This window comes from Danio rerio, chromosome 19 (genome assembly GCF_052040795.2).
Source record: "Danio rerio strain M-AB ecotype USA chromosome 19, GRCz13ab, whole genome shotgun sequence".
In the NCBI taxonomy this organism is placed as follows: domain Eukaryota; kingdom Metazoa; phylum Chordata; class Actinopteri; order Cypriniformes; family Danionidae; genus Danio; species Danio rerio.
In genome coordinates, this window is record NC_141039.2 from 24,454,513 (window position 1) to 24,472,500 (window position 17,988).

The window sequence follows — 17,988 nt, forward strand, 5'->3', positions numbered from 1 at the left end:
GTAAAAGTTCTTTTTTATTATTTATAAGTTAATAGAGAAATTAAGACTTTTCCTTTATTTCAGTATATTGATTAAGATGTTGTGATATTTCGTTTTGCAGGTTACTAATAAACCAGGCACCAGCTCTGAAGTACTTGAATCTGTCTTCCTGCCGTTATCTGCCCAGAGGACTCAAACGTTTATATCATGGTCAAGAAGACATTCAGCTGCTCCTTGACAAATTGGATTGAAGTGTATGGACTGCTGATTTTTTGTGTATAAATCTAAAGCCACTTTGAAGTTATTGATACACTTGCTGGTGACATTTTCATACATGCCTGTATATCTCTTCTACCCTACTCTGCTACTACTATTTTTTCTATGTCCATGTGCTGGTATGCAATAAATGTTGTAAATGGTAATTTTACCAATCCTTTTTAAATAGAAAACATCTTTATAGTGAAACTTGAAAAAAGATCAAATAAAAAGATATATTACAACTGTATGTTTATTTAAATGTTTTGAATGTGGCAAAAAAGCATGAGTTAAAATGGTTAAATGCTAAATTTAACAACACTCTTTAACAAATAGCATTCACAAATGTACATTTTACTGATGATTTAAGAATTTAGCACTGCACATTTGTAAGGAAATAATAACCACTTAAATCAAGCATTTATAGATTATGATGTATTATTGGCATATTTCTAGCATACATAGAAACATAGTGATTGGAGTTGATAAAAGCAAGAATAGCTTAAATGGCATGATGCCTCTGATTTTAAATCTACTTTTTCAAAACAAGCAGACTTAGCCCAGTTTTTGGGTCTTTAACACAGCGTTCTACAAGCAGCAGGTATGTTAGGTTTTCTTGTGTGTTGGGATCAAAGAAACCTTTGGTGTCATCATCTGGATCAGAAAGGATCTTGTTCATCTCCTCATCAAAGTAGCCTCTTTGGTAAGCCACCTCTACTGGAACACGATGGCTGTACACTGGATCAATGATGCCCCCTGTAGCAATCTGAGCCTCTAGTAGACGAATACCATGTTCCTTGACAATTAGATCTTTTTTCAAGGCCTGGAACAAGGAAATTATTTTTCCTGTGTTGGGATCAGTGTAACCTGTGACTGCCCGTTCAGCAGAGAGCAGTTTGTTTTTCCATTCCACTCCAACAATCCCTTCAGACACTGCTTGCTCTACAGACAGCTTTTTATTTTTCACAGGGTCGATAACAAAGCCTGTGGCAGCCTGAGCCTCAAGCAAAACCAGAGATGTTCCAGGTGTCAGTAGTCCCTTATTTTTGGCTTCGAAGATGCTCATTGTCTGTTTGGTAGACTGCACAAATACACCAGCAATGCTGTTTGTTCCTTTCAGGTATTTTCGCACAGAGTCCATTTTGCTTACATGATCAACTGTGACTTTTCCAGAAGTCAGGTCTTTGTAAATTTTCTCATCAATGACTTTGGATTGCAGCAATTCATCAGCACTCACATCCTTTCTGATACCTTGAAAATTTGTATTTTGGGTTGTTTCTGTTGTGGTGGTGGTGGTAATGGTGTGGGTACTTGTTACGGATTTCTGTGACACCAGTGTTAGAACAATTTCTAGGAATTGTTCAATAGTTATAGTGCCTGATTTAAACTGTTGCACCAGTTCTCTTCTCTTTTCCTCAGATATATAACTGGAGTACAGCAGATCCCACAGGGTCACCAGCTGCCCTTGGTATTTACCTCCTGCTTTCTTTGTGGTTGTGGACTTAAGAATGTTCTTTGTATGTTCATCAATGAAGAAGTAGTACTCTCCCTTTTTCACAATTACGAGAAGGCTCAGGCCAGTGTTAGGATCTCTCACACAACGCTCGACTAGCTGCAGGTATGTGAGGTTTTCTTGTGTGTTGGGATCAAAGAAACCTTTGGTGTCATCATCTGGATCAGAAAGGATCTTGTTCATCTCCTCATCAAAGTAGCCTCTTTGGTAAGCCACCTCTACTGGAACACGATGGCTGTACACTGGATCAATGATGCCCCCTGTAGCAATCTGAGCCTCTAGTAGACGAATACCATGTTCCTTGACAATTAGATCTTTTTTCAAGGCCTGGAACAAGGAAATTATTTTTCCTGTGTTGGGATCAGTGTAACCTGTGACTGCCCGTTCAGCAGAAAGCAGTTTGTTTTTCCATTCCACTCCAACAATCCCTTCAGACACTGCTTGCTCTACAGACAGCTTTTTATTTTTCACAGGGTCGATAACAAAGCCTGTGGCAGCCTGAGCCTCAAGCAAAACCAGAGATGTTCCAGGTGTCAGTAGTCCCTTATTTTTGGCTTCGAAGATGCTCATTGTCTGTTTGGTAGACTGCACAAATACACCAGCAATGCTGTTTGTTCCTTTCAGGTATTTTCGCACAGAGTCCATTTTGCTTACATGATCAACTGTGACTTTTCCAGAAGTCAGGTCTTTGTAAATTTTCTCATCAATCACTTTGGATTGCAGCAATTCATCAGCACTCACATCCTTTCTGATACCTTGAAAATTTGTATTTTGGGTTGTTTCTGTTGTGGTGGTGGAGGTAATGGTGTGGGTACTTGTTACGGATTTCTGCGACACCAGTGTTAGAACAATTTCTAGGAATTGTTCAATAGTTATAGTGCCTGATTTAAACTGTTGCACCAGTTCTCTTCTCTTTTCCTCAGATATATAACTGGAGTACAGCAGATCCCACAGGGTCACCAGCTGCCCTTGGTATTTACCTCCTGCTTTCTTTGTGGTTGTGGACTTAAGAATGTTCTTTGTATGTTCATCAATAAAGAAGTAGTACTCTCCCTTTTTCACAATTACGAGAAGGCTCAGGCCAGTGTTAGGATCTCTCACACAACGCTCGACTAGCTGCAGGTATGTGAGGTTTTCTTGTGTGTTGGGATCAAAGAAACCTTTGGTGTCATCATCTGGATCAGCAAGGATCTTGTTCATCTCCTCATCAAAGTAGCTTCTTTGGTAAGCCACCTCTACTGGAACACGATGGCTGTACACTGGATCAATGATGCCCCCTGTAGCAATCTGAGCTTCTAACAGACGAATACCATGTTCCTTGACAATTAGATCTTTTTTCAAGGCCTGGAACAAGGAAATTATTTTTCCTGTGTTGGGATCAGTGTAACCTGTGACTGCCCGTTCAGCAGAGAGCAGTTTGTTTTTCCATTCCACTCCAACAATCCCTTCAGACACTGCTTGCTCTACAGACAGCTTTTTATTTTTCACAGGGTCGATAACAAAGCCTGTGGCAGCCTGAGCCTCAAGCAAAACCAGAGATGTTCCAGGTGTCAGTAGTCCCTTATTTTTGGCTTCGAAGATGCTCATTGTCTGTTTGGTAGACTGCACAAATACACCAGCAATGCTGTTTGTTCCTTTCAGGTATTTTCGCACAGAGTCCATTTTGCTTACATGATCAACTGTGACTTTTCCAGAAGTCAGGTCTTTGTAAATTTTCTCATCAATGACTTTGGATTGCAGCAATTCATCAGCACTCACATCCTTTCTGATACCTTGAAAATTTGTATTTTGGGTTGTTTCTGTTGTGGTGGTGGAGGTAATGGTGTGGGTACTTGTTACGGATTTCTGCGACACCAGTGTTAGAACAATTTCTAGGAATTGTTTAATAGTTATAGTGCCTGATTTAAACTGTTGCACCAGTTCTCTTTTCTTTTCCTCAGATATATAACTGGAGTACAGCAGATCCCACAGGGTCACCAGCTGCCCTTGGAATTTACCTCCTGCTTTCTTTGTTGTTGTAGACTTAAGGATGTTCTTTGTATGTTCATCAATGAAGAAGTAGTACTCTCCCTTTTTCACAATTACGAGAAGGCTCAGGCCAGTGTTAGGATCTCTCACACAACGCTCGACTAGCTGCAGGTATGTGAGGTTTTCTTGTGTGTTGGGATCAAAGAAACCTTTGGTGTCATCATCTGGATCAGCAAGGATCTTGTTCATCTCCTCATCAAAGTAGCCTCTTTGGTAAGCCACCTCTACTGGAACACGATGGCTGTACACTGGATCAATGATGCCCCCTGTAGCAATCTGAGCTTCTAACAGACGAATACCATGTTCCTTGACAATTAGATCTTTTTTCAAGGCCTGGAACAAGGAAATTATTTTTCCTGTGTTGGGATCAGTGTAACCTGTGACTGCCCGTTCAGCAGAAAGCAGTTTGTTTTTCCATTCCACTCCAACAATCCCTTCAGACACTGCTTGCTCTACAGACAGCTTTTTATTTTTCACAGGGTCGATAACAAAGCCTGTGGCAGCCTGAGCCTCAAGCAAAACCAGAGATGTTCCAGGTGTCAGTAGTCCCTTATTTTTGGCTTCGAAGATGCTCATTGTCTGTTTGGTAGACTGCACAAATACACCAGCAATGCTGTTTGTTCCTTTCAGGTATTTTCGCACAGAGTCCATTTTGCTTACATGATCAACTGTGACTTTTCCAGAAGTCAGGTCTTTGTAAATTTTCTCATCAATGACTTTGGATTGCAGCAATTCATCAGCACTCACATCCTTTCTGATACCTTGAAAATTTGTATTTTGGGTTGTTTCTGTTGTGGTGGTGGAGGTAATGGTGTGGGTACTTGTTACGGATTTCTGCGACACCAGTGTTAGAACAATTTCTAGGAATTGTTTAATAGTTATAGTGCCTGATTTAAACTGTTGCACCAGTTCTCTTTTCTTTTCCTCAGATATATAACTGGAGTACAGCAGATCCCACAGGGTCACCAGCTGCCCTTGGAATTTACCTCCTGCTTTCTTTGTTGTTGTAGACTTAAGGATGTTCTTTGTATGTTCATCAATGAAGAAGTAGTACTCTCCCTTTTTCACAATTACGAGAAGGCTCAGGCCAGTGTTAGGATCTCTCACACAACGCTCGACTAGCTGCAGGTATGTGAGGTTTTCTTGTGTGTTGGGATCAAAGAAACCTTTGGTGTCATCATCTGGATCAGCAAGGATCTTGTTCATCTCCTCATCAAAGTAGCCTCTTTGGTAAGCCACCTCTACTGGAACACGATGGCTGTATATGGGATCAATGATGCCCCCAGTGGCGATCTGAGCTTCTAACAGACGAATACCATGTTCCTTGACAATTAGATCTTTTTTCAAGGCCTGGAACAAGGAAATTATTTTTCCTGTGTTGGGATCAGTGTAACCTGTGACTGCCCGTTCAGCAGAGAGCAGTTTGTTTTTCCATTCCACTCCAACAATCCCTTCAGACACTGCTTGCTCTACAGACAGCTTTTTATTTTTCACAGGGTCGATAACAAAGCCTGTGGCAGCCTGAGCCTCAAGCAAAACCAGAGATGTTCCAGGTGTCAGTAGTCCCTTATTTTTGGCTTCGAAGATGCTCATTGTCTGTTTGGTAGACTGCACAAATACACCAGCAATGCTGTTTGTTCCTTTCAGGTATTTTCGCACAGAGTCCATTTTGCTTACATGATCAACTGTGACTTTTCCAGAAGTCAGGTCTTTGTAAATTTTCTCATCAATGACTTTGGATTGCAGCAATTCATCAGCACTCACATCCTTTCTGATACCTTGAAAATTTGTATTTTGGGTTGTTTCTGTTGTAGTGGTGGTGGTAATGGTGTGGGTACTTGTTACGGATTTCTGTGACACCAGTGTTAGAACAATTTCTAGGAATTGTTCAATAGTTATAGTGCCTGATTTAAACTGTTGCACCAGTTCTCTTCTCTTTTCCTCAGATATATAACTGGAGTACAGCAGATCCCACAGGGTCACCAGCTGCCCTTGGTATTTACCTCCTGCTTTCTTTGTGGTTGTGGACTTAAGAATGTTCTTTGTATGTTCATCAATGAAGAAGTAGTACTCTCCCTTTTTCACAATTACGAGAAGGCTCAGGCCAGTGTTAGGATCTCTCACACAACGCTCGACTAGCTGCAGGTATGTGAGGTTTTCTTGTGTGTTGGGATCAAAGAAACATTTGGTGTCATCATCTGGATCAGAAAGGATCTTGTTCATCTCCTCATCAAAGTAGCCTCTTTGGTAAGCCACCTCTACTGGAACACGATGGCTGTACACTGGATCAATGATGCCCCCTGTAGCAATCTGAGCCTCTAGTAGACGAATACCATGTTCCTTGACAATTAGATCTTTTTTCAAGGCCTGGAACAAGGAAATTATTTTTCCTGTGTTGGGATCAGTGTAACCTGTGACTGCCCGTTCAGCAGAGAGCAGTTTGTTTTTCCATTCCACTCCAACAATCCCTTCAGACACTGCTTGCTCTACAGACAGCTTTTTATTTTTCACAGGGTCGATAACAAAGCCTGTGGCAGCCTGAGCCTCAAGCAAAACCAGAGATGTTCCAGGTGTCAGTAGTCCCTTATTTTTGGCTTCGAAGATGCTCATTGTCTGTTTGGTAGACTGCACAAATACACCAGCAATGCTGTTTGTTCCTTTCAGGTATTTTCGCACAGAGTCCATTTTGCTTACATGATCAACTGTGACTTTTCCAGAAGTCAGGTCTTTGTAAATTTTCTCATCAATGACTTTGGATTGCAGCAATTCATCAGCACTCACATCCTTTCTGATACCTTGAAAATTTGTATTTTGGGTTGTTTCTGTTGTGGTGGTGGTGGTAATGGTGTGGGTACTTGTTACGGATTTCTGTGACACCAGTGTTAGAACAATTTCTAGGAATTGTTCAATAGTTATAGTGCCTGATTTAAACTGTTGCACCAGTTCTCTTCTCTTTTCCTCAGATATATAACTGGAGTACAGCAGATCCCACAGGGTCACCAGCTGCCCTTGGTATTTACCTCCTGCTTTCTTTGTGGTTGTGGACTTAAGAATGTTCTTTGTATGTTCATCAATAAAGAAGTAGTACTCTCCCTTTTTCACAATTACGAGAAGGCTCAGGCCAGTGTTAGGATCTCTCACACAACGCTCGACTAGCTGCAGGTATGTGAGGTTTTCTTGTGTGTTGGGATCAAAGAAACCTTTGGTGTCATCATCTGGATCAGAAAGGATCTTGTTCATCTCCTCATCAAAGTAGCTTCTTTGGTAAGCCACCTCTACTGGAACACGATGGCTGTACACTGGATCAATGATGCCCCCTGTAGCAATCTGAGCTTCTAACAGACGAATACCATGTTCCTTGACAATTAGATCTTTTTTCAAGGCCTGGAACAAGGAAATTATTTTTCCTGTGTTGGGATCAGTGTAACCTGTGACTGCCCGTTCAGCAGAGAGCAGTTTGTTTTTCCATTCCACTCCAACAATCCCTTCAGACACTGCTTGCTCTACAGACAGCTTTTTATTTTTCACAGGGTCGATAACAAAGCCTGTGGCAGCCTGAGCCTCAAGCAAAACCAGAGATGTTCCAGGTGTCAGTAGTCCCTTATTTTTGGCTTCGAAGATGCTCATTGTCTGTTTGGTAGACTGCACAAATACACCAGCAATGCTGTTTGTTCCTTTCAGGTATTTTCGCACAGAGTCCATTTTGCTTACATGATCAACTGTGACTTTTCCAGAAGTCAGGTCTTTGTAAATTTTCTCATCAATGACTTTGGATTGCAGCAATTCATCAGCACTCACATCCTTTCTGATACCTTGAAAATTTGTATTTTGGGTTGTTTCTGTTGTGGTGGTGGAGGTAATGGTGTGGGTACTTGTTACGGATTTCTGCGACACCAGTGTTAGAACAATTTCTAGGAATTGTTTAATAGTTATAGTGCCTGATTTAAACTGTTGCACCAGTTCTCTTTTCTTTTCCTCAGATATATAACTGGAGTACAGCAGATCCCACAGGGTCACCAGCTGCCCTTGGAATTTACCTCCTGCTTTCTTTGTTGTTGTAGACTTAAGGATGTTCTTTGTATGTTCATCAATGAAGAAGTAGTACTCTCCCTTTTTCACAATTACGAGAAGGCTCAGGCCAGTGTTAGGATCTCTCACACAACGCTCGACTAGCTGCAGGTATGTGAGGTTTTCTTGTGTGTTGGGATCAAAGAAACCTTTGGTGTCATCATCTGGATCAGCAAGGATCTTGTTCATCTCCTCATCAAAGTAGCCTCTTTGGTAAGCCACCTCTACTGGAACACGATGGCTGTATATGGGATCAATGATGCCCCCAGTGGCGATCTGAGCTTCTAACAGACGAATACCATGTTCCTTGACAATTAGATCTTTTTTCAAGGCCTGGAACAAGGAAATTATTTTTCCTGTGTTGGGATCAGTGTAACCTGTGACTGCCCGTTCAGCAGAGAGCAGTTTGTTTTTCCATTCCACTCCAACAATCCCTTCAGACACTGCTTGCTCTACAGACAGCTTTTTATTTTTCACAGGGTCGATAACAAAGCCTGTGGCAGCCTGAGCCTCAAGCAAAACCAGAGATGTTCCAGGTGTCAGTAGTCCCTTATTTTTGGCTTCGAAGATGCTCATTGTCTGTTTGGTAGACTGCACAAATACACCAGCAATGCTGTTTGTTCCTTTCAGGTATTTTCGCACAGAGTCCATTTTGCTTACATGATCAACTGTGACTTTTCCAGAAGTCAGGTCTTTGTAAATTTTCTCATCAATGACTTTGGATTGCAGCAATTCATCAGCACTCACATCCTTTCTGATACCTTGAAAATTTGTATTTTGGGTTGTTTCTGTTGTAGTGGTGGTGGTAATGGTGTGGGTACTTGTTACGGATTTCTGTGACACCAGTGTTAGAACAATTTCTAGGAATTGTTCAATAGTTATAGTGCCTGATTTAAACTGTTGCACCAGTTCTCTTCTCTTTTCCTCAGATATATAACTGGAGTACAGCAGATCCCACAGGGTCACCAGCTGCCCTTGGTATTTACCTCCTGCTTTCTTTGTGGTTGTGGACTTAAGAATGTTCTTTGTATGTTCATCAATGAAGAAGTAGTACTCTCCCTTTTTCACAATTACGAGAAGGCTCAGGCCAGTGTTAGGATCTCTCACACAACGCTCGACTAGCTGCAGGTATGTGAGGTTTTCTTGTGTGTTGGGATCAAAGAAACATTTGGTGTCATCATCTGGATCAGAAAGGATCTTGTTCATCTCCTCATCAAAGTAGCCTCTTTGGTAAGCCACCTCTACTGGAACACGATGGCTGTACACTGGATCAATGATGCCCCCTGTAGCAATCTGAGCCTCTAGTAGACGAATACCATGTTCCTTGACAATTAGATCTTTTTTCAAGGCCTGGAACAAGGAAATTATTTTTCCTGTGTTGGGATCAGTGTAACCTGTGACTGCCCGTTCAGCAGAGAGCAGTTTGTTTTTCCATTCCACTCCAACAATTCCTTCAGACACTGCTTGCTCTACAGACAGCTTTTTATTTTTCACAGGGTCGATAACAAAGCCTGTGGCAGCCTGAGCCTCAAGCAAAACCAGAGATGTTCCAGGTGTCAGTAGTCCCTTATTTTTGGCTTCGAAGATGCTCATTGTCTGTTTGGTAGACTGCACAAATACACCAGCAATGCTGTTTGTTCCTTTCAGGTATTTTCGCACAGAGTCCATTTTGCTTACATGATCAACTGTGACTTTTCCAGAAGTCAGGTCTTTGTAAATTTTCTCATCAATGACTTTGGATTGCAGCAATTCATCAGCACTCACATCCTTTCTGATACCTTGAAAATTTGTATTTTGGGTTGTTTCTGTTGTAGTGGTGGTGGTAATGGTGTGGGTACTTGTTACGGATTTCTGTGACACCAGTGTTAGAACAATTTCTAGGAATTGTTCAATAGTTATAGTGCCTGATTTAAACTGTTGCACCAGTTCTCTTCTCTTTTCCTCAGATATATAACTGGAGTACAGCAGATCCCACAGGGTCACCAGCTGCCCTTGGTATTTACCTCCTGCTTTCTTTGTGGTTGTGGACTTAAGAATGTTCTTTGTATGTTCATCAATGAAGAAGTAGTACTCTCCCTTTTTCACAATTACGAGAAGGCTCAGGCCAGTGTTAGGATCTCTCACACAACGCTCGACTAGCTGCAGGTATGTGAGGTTTTCTTGTGTGTTGGGATCAAAGAAACATTTGGTGTCATCATCTGGATCAGAAAGGATCTTGTTCATCTCCTCATCAAAGTAGCCTCTTTGGTAAGCCACCTCTACTGGAACACGATGGCTGTACACTGGATCAATGATGCCCCCTGTAGCAATCTGAGCCTCTAGTAGACGAATACCATGTTCCTTGACAATTAGATCTTTTTTCAAGGCCTGGAACAAGGAAATTATTTTTCCTGTGTTGGGATCAGTGTAACCTGTGACTGCCCGTTCAGCAGAGAGCAGTTTGTTTTTCCATTCCACTCCAACAATCCCTTCAGACACTGCTTGCTCTACAGACAGCTTTTTATTTTTCACAGGGTCGATAACAAAGCCTGTGGCAGCCTGAGCCTCAAGCAAAACCAGAGATGTTCCAGGTGTCAGTAGTCCCTTATTTTTGGCTTCGAAGATGCTCATTGTCTGTTTGGTAGACTGCACAAATACACCAGCAATGCTGTTTGTTCCTTTCAGGTATTTTCGCACAGAGTCCATTTTGCTTACATGATCAACTGTGACTTTTCCAGAAGTCAGGTCTTTGTAAATTTTCTCATCAATGACTTTGGATTGCAGCAATTCATCAGCACTCACATCCTTTCTGATACCTTGAAAATTTGTATTTTGGGTTGTTTCTGTTGTGGTGGTGGTGGTAATGGTGTGGGTACTTGTTACGGATTTCTGTGACACCAGTGTTAGAACAATTTCTAGGAATTGTTCAATAGTTATAGTGCCTGATTTAAACTGTTGCACCAGTTCTCTTCTCTTTTCCTCAGATATATAACTGGAGTACAGCAGATCCCACAGGGTCACCAGCTGCCCTTGGTATTTACCTCCTGCTTTCTTTGTGGTTGTGGACTTAAGAATGTTCTTTGTATGTTCATCAATAAAGAAGTAGTACTCTCCCTTTTTCACAATTACGAGAAGGCTCAGGCCAGTGTTAGGATCTCTCACACAACGCTCGACTAGCTGCAGGTATGTGAGGTTTTCTTGTGTGTTGGGATCAAAGAAACCTTTGGTGTCATCATCTGGATCAGAAAGGATCTTGTTCATCTCCTCATCAAAGTAGCCTCTTTGGTAAGCCACCTCTACTGGAACACGATGGCTGTACACTGGATCAATGATGCCCCCTGTAGCAATCTGAGCCTCTAGTAGACGAATACCATGTTCCTTGACAATAAGATCTTTTTTCAAGGCCTGGAACAAGGAAATTATTTTTCCTGTGTTGGGATCAGTGTAACCTGTGACTGCCCGTTCAGCAGAAAGCAGTTTGTTTTTCCATTCCACTCCAACAATCCCTTCAGACACTGCTTGCTCTACAGACAGCTTTTTATTTTTCACAGGGTCGATAACAAAGCCTGTGGCAGCCTGAGCCTCAAGCAAAACCAGAGATGTTCCAGGTGTCAGTAGTCCCTTATTTTTGGCTTCGAAGATGCTCATTGTCTGTTTGGTAGACTGCACAAATACACCAGCAATGCTGTTTGTTCCTTTCAGGTATTTTCGCACAGAGTCCATTTTGCTTACATGATCAACTGTGACTTTTCCAGAAGTCAGGTCTTTGTAAATTTTCTCATCAATGACTTTGGATTGCAGCAATTCATCAGCACTCACATCCTTTCTGATACCTTGAAAATTTGTATTTTGGGTTGTTTCTGTTGTGGTGGTGGTGGTAATGGTGTGGGTACTTGTTACGGATTTCTGTAACACCAGTGTTAGAACAATTTCAAGGAATTGTTCAATAGTTATAGTGCCTGATTTAAACTGTTGCACCAGTTCTCTTCTCTTTTCCTCAGATATATAACTGGAGTACAGCAGATCCCACAGGGTCACCAGCTGCCCTTGGAATTTACCTCCTGCTTTCTTTGTGGTTGTGGACTTAAGAATGTTCTTTGTATGGTCATCAATGAAGAAGTAATACTCTCCCTTTTTCACAATTACAAGAAGGCTCAGACAAGTGTTGGGGTCTCTCACACAACGATCCACTAATTGCAGGTATGTGAGGTTTTCTTGTGTGTTGGGATCAAAGAAACCTTTGGTGTCATCATCTGGATCAGCAAGGATCTTGTTCATCTCCTCATCAAAGTAGCCTCTTTGGTAAGCCACCTCTACTGGAACACGATGGCTGTGTATGGGATCAATGATGCCCCCAGTGGCGATCTGAGCTTCTAATAGACGAATACCGTGCTCCTTGACAATGAGATCTTTTTTCAATGCCTGGAACAAAGAGATGGTTTTGCCTGTGTAGGGGTCTGTGTACCCAGTGACTGCCCGTTCAGCAGAGAGCAGTTTGCTTTTCCATTCCATCCCAACAATTCCTTCAGCCACCGCCTGCTCTACAGACAGCTTTTTGTTCTTCACTGGGTCAATAACAAAGCCAGTGGCAGCTTGTGCCTCAAGTAAAACCAGAGAGGTTCCAGGTGTTAAGAGTCCCTTATTTTTGGCTTCAAAAATACTCATTGTTTGTTTAGTAGATTGCACAAATACACCAGCAATGCAATTTGTTGCACCAAGGTATTTTTGGATTGACTCCATGTTGTTGATGTCTTCATCATCGACTTCATTGTTTATAAGCTTGCCAATCATTTCTTTTGAGATGATTTTTGCCTCAAATAGTTCACTTGCTGACACTTGTCTTCTTAGACCTTTGAAAGAATGCCTTTTTGTTGTTACCTCAATTATTATTGCTGTCACTATTTGTGTTATCTCTTCTATAGACAGTTTGTTTTGTTTGTATTGGTCTAGTAACTCTTTCCTTTTCTCTGCAGAAATATACTCAGAGTTTAGTGCATCCCAGAGTGATACGCGTTTGTCTGCAAATTTTCCAGCATTTGTGATCACAGATTTTTCTTTGAAGACGTTTAATATTTGTTCTTCATTGTAGGCTGAGCTTTCAGCATTGTTTTCCGTCACTGGGAGAAGCAGCAGGCTGGTGGTTGAATCCCTTTCACATTTGCTCATGAGTTGACTGTAATTAAGGGGCTCTTTTGTTTGGGGATCTGAAAAGCCATTTTCACTTTTTCCAATGTTTGCCAGAAGATCGTTGGTCTCTTTGCTCAAGAATCCTTGTTTTATTGCTATCTGAACAGGGACCCGGTGGCTTCCAATTGGATCAACAATTCCCCCTGTGGCAAGCTGTGCATGTAATAGGTTTTGTCCTTGTTTTTGAGGGATGAGACCTTTTTTCATTGCTTCGAATAAGCATATTTGCTCATTTGTGTATGGGTCTGTGAAACCAGTGACAGCTCGTTCAGCCAGTAGTAAGTGCTCTAGTATCTCTGGTCCAATTAGCTGAGCTTTGACAGCCTCCAGAACTGAGTGATGTGTGTTCTTGATTGGATCAATGACATAGCCAGTCGCTGCCTGAGCCTCAAGCAAGGACAATGCTACATCAGCAGTAAGCAAGCCATCATTTTTTGCCTTGTATACACTTAACACCTTTCCTGATGGGTGAAGTTTAACTCCAGCAATACTCCTTGTGCCTTTCAAGTACTTTTGTACAGATTCAAGTTTAAGCATGTTTTCAAGTGTTTCCTTACCATTTTGCAGCTGTTTGTAAGTAGTGGTGTCAATGATTCCAGACTCATGCAACTGTTTAACAGAAACAGGTTTTCTTAGGCCCATTGTTGTTTGAGAGTTTGCCTCTTTCTGCTCTAGGGTTTCAATAGTTGTGGTAACAATGGTGACAACATCCTGGATATTTATTTTGGCCAAACGATACTTTTCAAAGTACTGTTGCCTCTGTTCATCTGTGAAGTATACAGAATGAAGGATCTCCCAAAGAGACATTGATTTTCCAGAGAAACGACCAACAGGAATGACAACTTTGTGTTTTTCAAAGTCCTCCTTAATCTCGAAATCTGAGAGAAACTTCTGTGATTTTTCTTGTGTTTTTTCTTTTTCGGTGACTGGAAGAAAGAGAAGACCAGTATCCGCATCCTTGATGCACCTTGCCATCATATCCATGTAGGTCAGATTTTCTTGCGTGGTAGGATAAAAGAATCCTTTCGTGTCATCACTCTTATCAGAAAGGATCTGGTTTAAGTCTGCATCAAAATAGCCCTTTCTGAAAGCAACATCAAGTGGCAAATGTAAACATGTGATTGGATCAATAATGCCACCTGTAGCAATCTGGGCTTCAAGCAGACGAATGCCATGCTGCTTTACAATGAGGTCCTTCTTGATGGCTTCAAAAAGTGAAATTTTCTTTCCAGTATATGGGTCTTTATAACCAGTCACAGCTTTCTCAGCAGCCAGCAGTTTTTCATACAGCTCTGGAACAATGACATTCTGCTTTAGTGCCTCTTCAACAGTGAGTTTCTTGGCTTGTATTGGATCAATGATAAACCCAGTGGCAGCCTGTGCTTCAAGAAGACACAAGGCAGTGCCAGGGGTAAGATGGTTCTCTTTTTTGGCTTGGTAGATGCTCATTTTACGGTTAGACTTTTGTAATAGGACACCAGCTATACAGCTTGTTCCCCTTAGGAAGTTCATCACAGTGCCCATCTCGGTAAGGTCTTTAATTGTTAGCTTTCCCTCAAGCACATTTTTGTATGTTGTTTCATCTATTATTCCCAGGTTCTGCAGCTCCAGAATGGAGACTTTTCCCCTGAGACCTTCTACACTAAGATCAGCATTTCTTTGTACTTCTTTACTCTCAATGATCTTTAAAATTATTGCAATGATTTCTTCAGTGGTGATAATTTTTGACTTGTAACTTTTTAACAGCTCCTGCCTTTTCTCCTCGAACAAATATTCAGAGTTGAGGAGATCCCAAAGTGTCACTTTCTTGTTACTGAATCTCCCGTATCTCACTGAGACATATGTGGTTTGGAAAGTCTCCTTGATGCTGTCCCCTATCTTAACTCTCTTGTCATTTCCTTTGATTTTTAAGAGGCAAAGGCCTGTGCTTTGATCAGTGACACATCTAGACATAAGCTGCATGTAAGTGAGGTTTTCATGAGTATTTGGGTCAAAGAACCCTTTCGTGTCATCAGTTGGATCGTTAAGGATCTGATTCATTTCAGTATCAAAGTATCCTCGTTTATAAGCAATATGAACTGGAATGCGATGGCTGTTTACTGGATCAATAATGCCTCCTGTAGCAATCTGGGCCTCTAGCAAACGGATGCCATGATCTTTCACTATTAAATCTTTCTGCATTGCTTGAAACAATGAGATTTTCTTGCCAGTGTAAGGATCTTGGTAACCTGTCACTGCCTTCTCTGCTGAGCATAGTTTTGCATGAACATCAACCCCTACCACTCGTGCCTTCACTGCATCATCTACAGAGAACTTTCGATTAGCAATTGGGTCAATTATGAATCCCGTTGCAGCCTGTGCTTCCAAAAGAACAAGTGACGTTCCTGGTCTCAAGATTCCTTTTTGTCGTGCTTGGTAGATTGACATTACTTGGGAGTCAGGAAGCAGCACACCAGCAATGCCTGGTTTACCTTGTAGGTAAGTTTGCACAGATTCATCCTCTGTAACGTCTTTCACAGTCTTTTTTCCTTCTCTCAGGTCTTTCAGATCATTCTCTGTGATGATGTCAGCCTCAACAAGCTGCGTTGCACTAACTTTTTCCCTTATACCTTCAAAAACCACTTTAGCTGTTTTCACTGAATATTCGATGATCTCCAGAACTTTGGTGATTAGAATTTCAATAGTCAGTGTTCTGGATTTGTATTGCTGGATAAAATCTTGCCTTTGCTGTTCAGTGAAGTATTCAGACATGAGTAATTCCCACAGTGAAACTGTCATTCCCATGTATTTTCCACATGTCACTTTTACCTTGACACCCTTGAAGATTTTTTTGATGTCATAGTCAATGAATGTGTGATTCCGATTACCAGATGGATCCTGAATGGGCAACAATGTGAGTCCTGTAGCAGGATCAATAACACAGTGATCGAGGAGTTGCAGATATGTCAAATTTTCCTTTGTGTTCGGGTCAAAGAATCCTTTAGTGTCATCCCCAGTGTCCTCAAGGATGGCGTTCATCTCCTCATTGAAGAAGCCACGCTTGTATGCTACATCTACTGGTACTCTGTGACTGTTTATGGGATCAATAATTCCACCAGTTGCAATCTGTGCTTCAAGTAAGCGGATCCCATGCTCCTTCACAATCAGTTCCTTCTTCAGAGCTTGAAAAAGTGATATGGTTTCACCAGTGTATGGATCCTTATAACCAGTGACTGCACGTTCTGCTGCAAGCAGTTTTGCATGGTATTCTGGTCCTACAATTTTCTGTTTAATGGCTTCATGTACACTGTATGTCTTGTTTTCAACAGGGTCTATCATGAATCCAGTTGCAGCCTGTGCTTCTAGAAGAATCAAACCTGTACCAGGCATGATTATTCCCTGTCTCATTGCCTGATAGATGCTCATTTTCTTATTCGTGGACAGCAACGCTACTCCACCAATGCTCTTTTTACCTTCTAGATATTCTTTCACTGTTTCCATTAGCATCACATCCTGGGTTGTGGTTTTTCCCTTATGTAGATTTTCAAATGTCTGTTGGTCAATTATTTTTGATGCCAGGAGCTCTGCAGAGGTAACTCCTCTTCTGAGGCCTTTGAATGTGATGTATATTGGGAACAGCAGTAAACCTGTTTCTGGGGCCACAGTGCATTTCTTGATCAGGGTTGGATAGGTGAGATTTTCCTGAGAGTTTGGGTCGTAGAATACTTTTAGAGCATCCTTCTGGCCTCTGAAAAGATTTTCGTCATAGTGACCTCTTCTGTAGGCTTGTTCTTCTGTTAGGTAGCATTTTTCAATAGGGTCATAAATCCCTTTGGCAGAGATCTGTGCCTCAAGTAATCTAATGCCATATTCCTTTGGTATTACATCTTTCTGCATGGCCTGGAAGAGTGAAATTTTTTGGTTGGTGTAGGGATCTGTGTAGCCCACGATGGCCCTCTCAGCTAACTGAAGTTTCTCTTTCAATTCACATCCCACAATTCCTTCCTTTACTGCATCTTCCACAGAGCATGTCCTGTTTTTGACTGGGTCGATGATTCCTCCTGTTGCAGCTTGGGCTTCTAGCAGTGCAAGGCATGATCCTGGATTTAACAAGCGCTTCTTGTAGGCTTGGTATATTGTAATGGTTTCATTTGAATTTTCAAGGAACACTCCAGCTACTGGCCCCTGAAAGTTATTTAGAGCTGGCATATTTTTTTCTGGATATTTTCTTGGACCAGGCTCTGTGGATTAGATAAGAATAATTGTTAGTTGTGCATTTAAATACTTGTTTATCCTGAAACATTGAAGTCATCCACATTCAGGAAAAATTAGACATTACAAAACTATTTATTCCAGCTAGATTTATTTATTTATTGTAAAATATTTATTTATTAACAGCTTCCTGTAGTTCAAATTTTCCTGTTTATATCCAGGACTTTGATCTCTGCTTTACTGTTTAACAAATTGACTAGCAGTCTTTAAACATATTCTAGAAGAAGTAATATTGAAATATGTAGAAAATCTAGGAAGCTAATAATAAAAATGTTGTGCTGTAATTTACATGACTAAGATAGTAATGTTTGATTAAATTATAATGTCAATGCAAATTCATTCTATTAAATTTTCAAGATAATCAGAGCTTAGATCCAGATCTAATGTAATTAGAAAACATAAATAATAATTAAAAACTATTAAACACGTTATGTAGATCTATTGTAAACAATATTACAGTGTGTTCACAGCAAAACCGCCTTTAGCATAAATGTATGCTCTGCTGAAACAGTTCTGCTGTCTTGACAGGGAAAAAAAAAAGCTTTCAGAGCATTGCAACGTTAGGAAAAATGTGGCTTTGTTTTGTATGAAACCATGGAAAACCGGAAATACAGGAAGCTTGTGTATTCTTGAAGAATGTCAGAATGATTAATGACCCAGACAGATCTTTTTCATATGCCAGTTCAGCCTGATCTCACGAGAAAACGTAAGTATTTTACGTTTTGCCA

General features: G+C 41.1%; 2 protein-coding genes across 4 annotated transcripts in view; one reads left to right on the plus strand and one right to left on the minus strand.

Annotated features, from left to right (window-relative positions):
• fbxl6 (F-box and leucine-rich repeat protein 6) overlaps positions 1-484 on the plus strand; it is a 15,901-nt gene extending 15,417 nt beyond the window's left edge. For 2 of the 3 annotated variants that reach the window (XM_087293968.1, XM_087293969.1), the window contains one exon: positions 101-484. In XM_087293968.1, the coding sequence (XP_087150094.1) occupies positions 101-230 (130 nt within the window). In that variant the 3' untranslated portion in view covers positions 231-484. The remainder of the gene's footprint in view (positions 1-100) is intronic. The other variant, NM_001309518.1, reaches the window with a different exon arrangement.
• The window catches only part of eppk1 (epiplakin 1), a 24,427-nt gene continuing 6,908 nt past the window's right edge, over positions 470-17,988 (minus strand). The window contains exon 2 of the mRNA NM_001326484.2: positions 470-17,229. Within this exon, the coding sequence (NP_001313413.2) occupies positions 767-17,197 (16,431 nt within the window). The 5' untranslated portion in view covers positions 17,198-17,229 and the 3' untranslated portion in view covers positions 470-766. The remainder of the gene's footprint in view (positions 17,230-17,988) is intronic.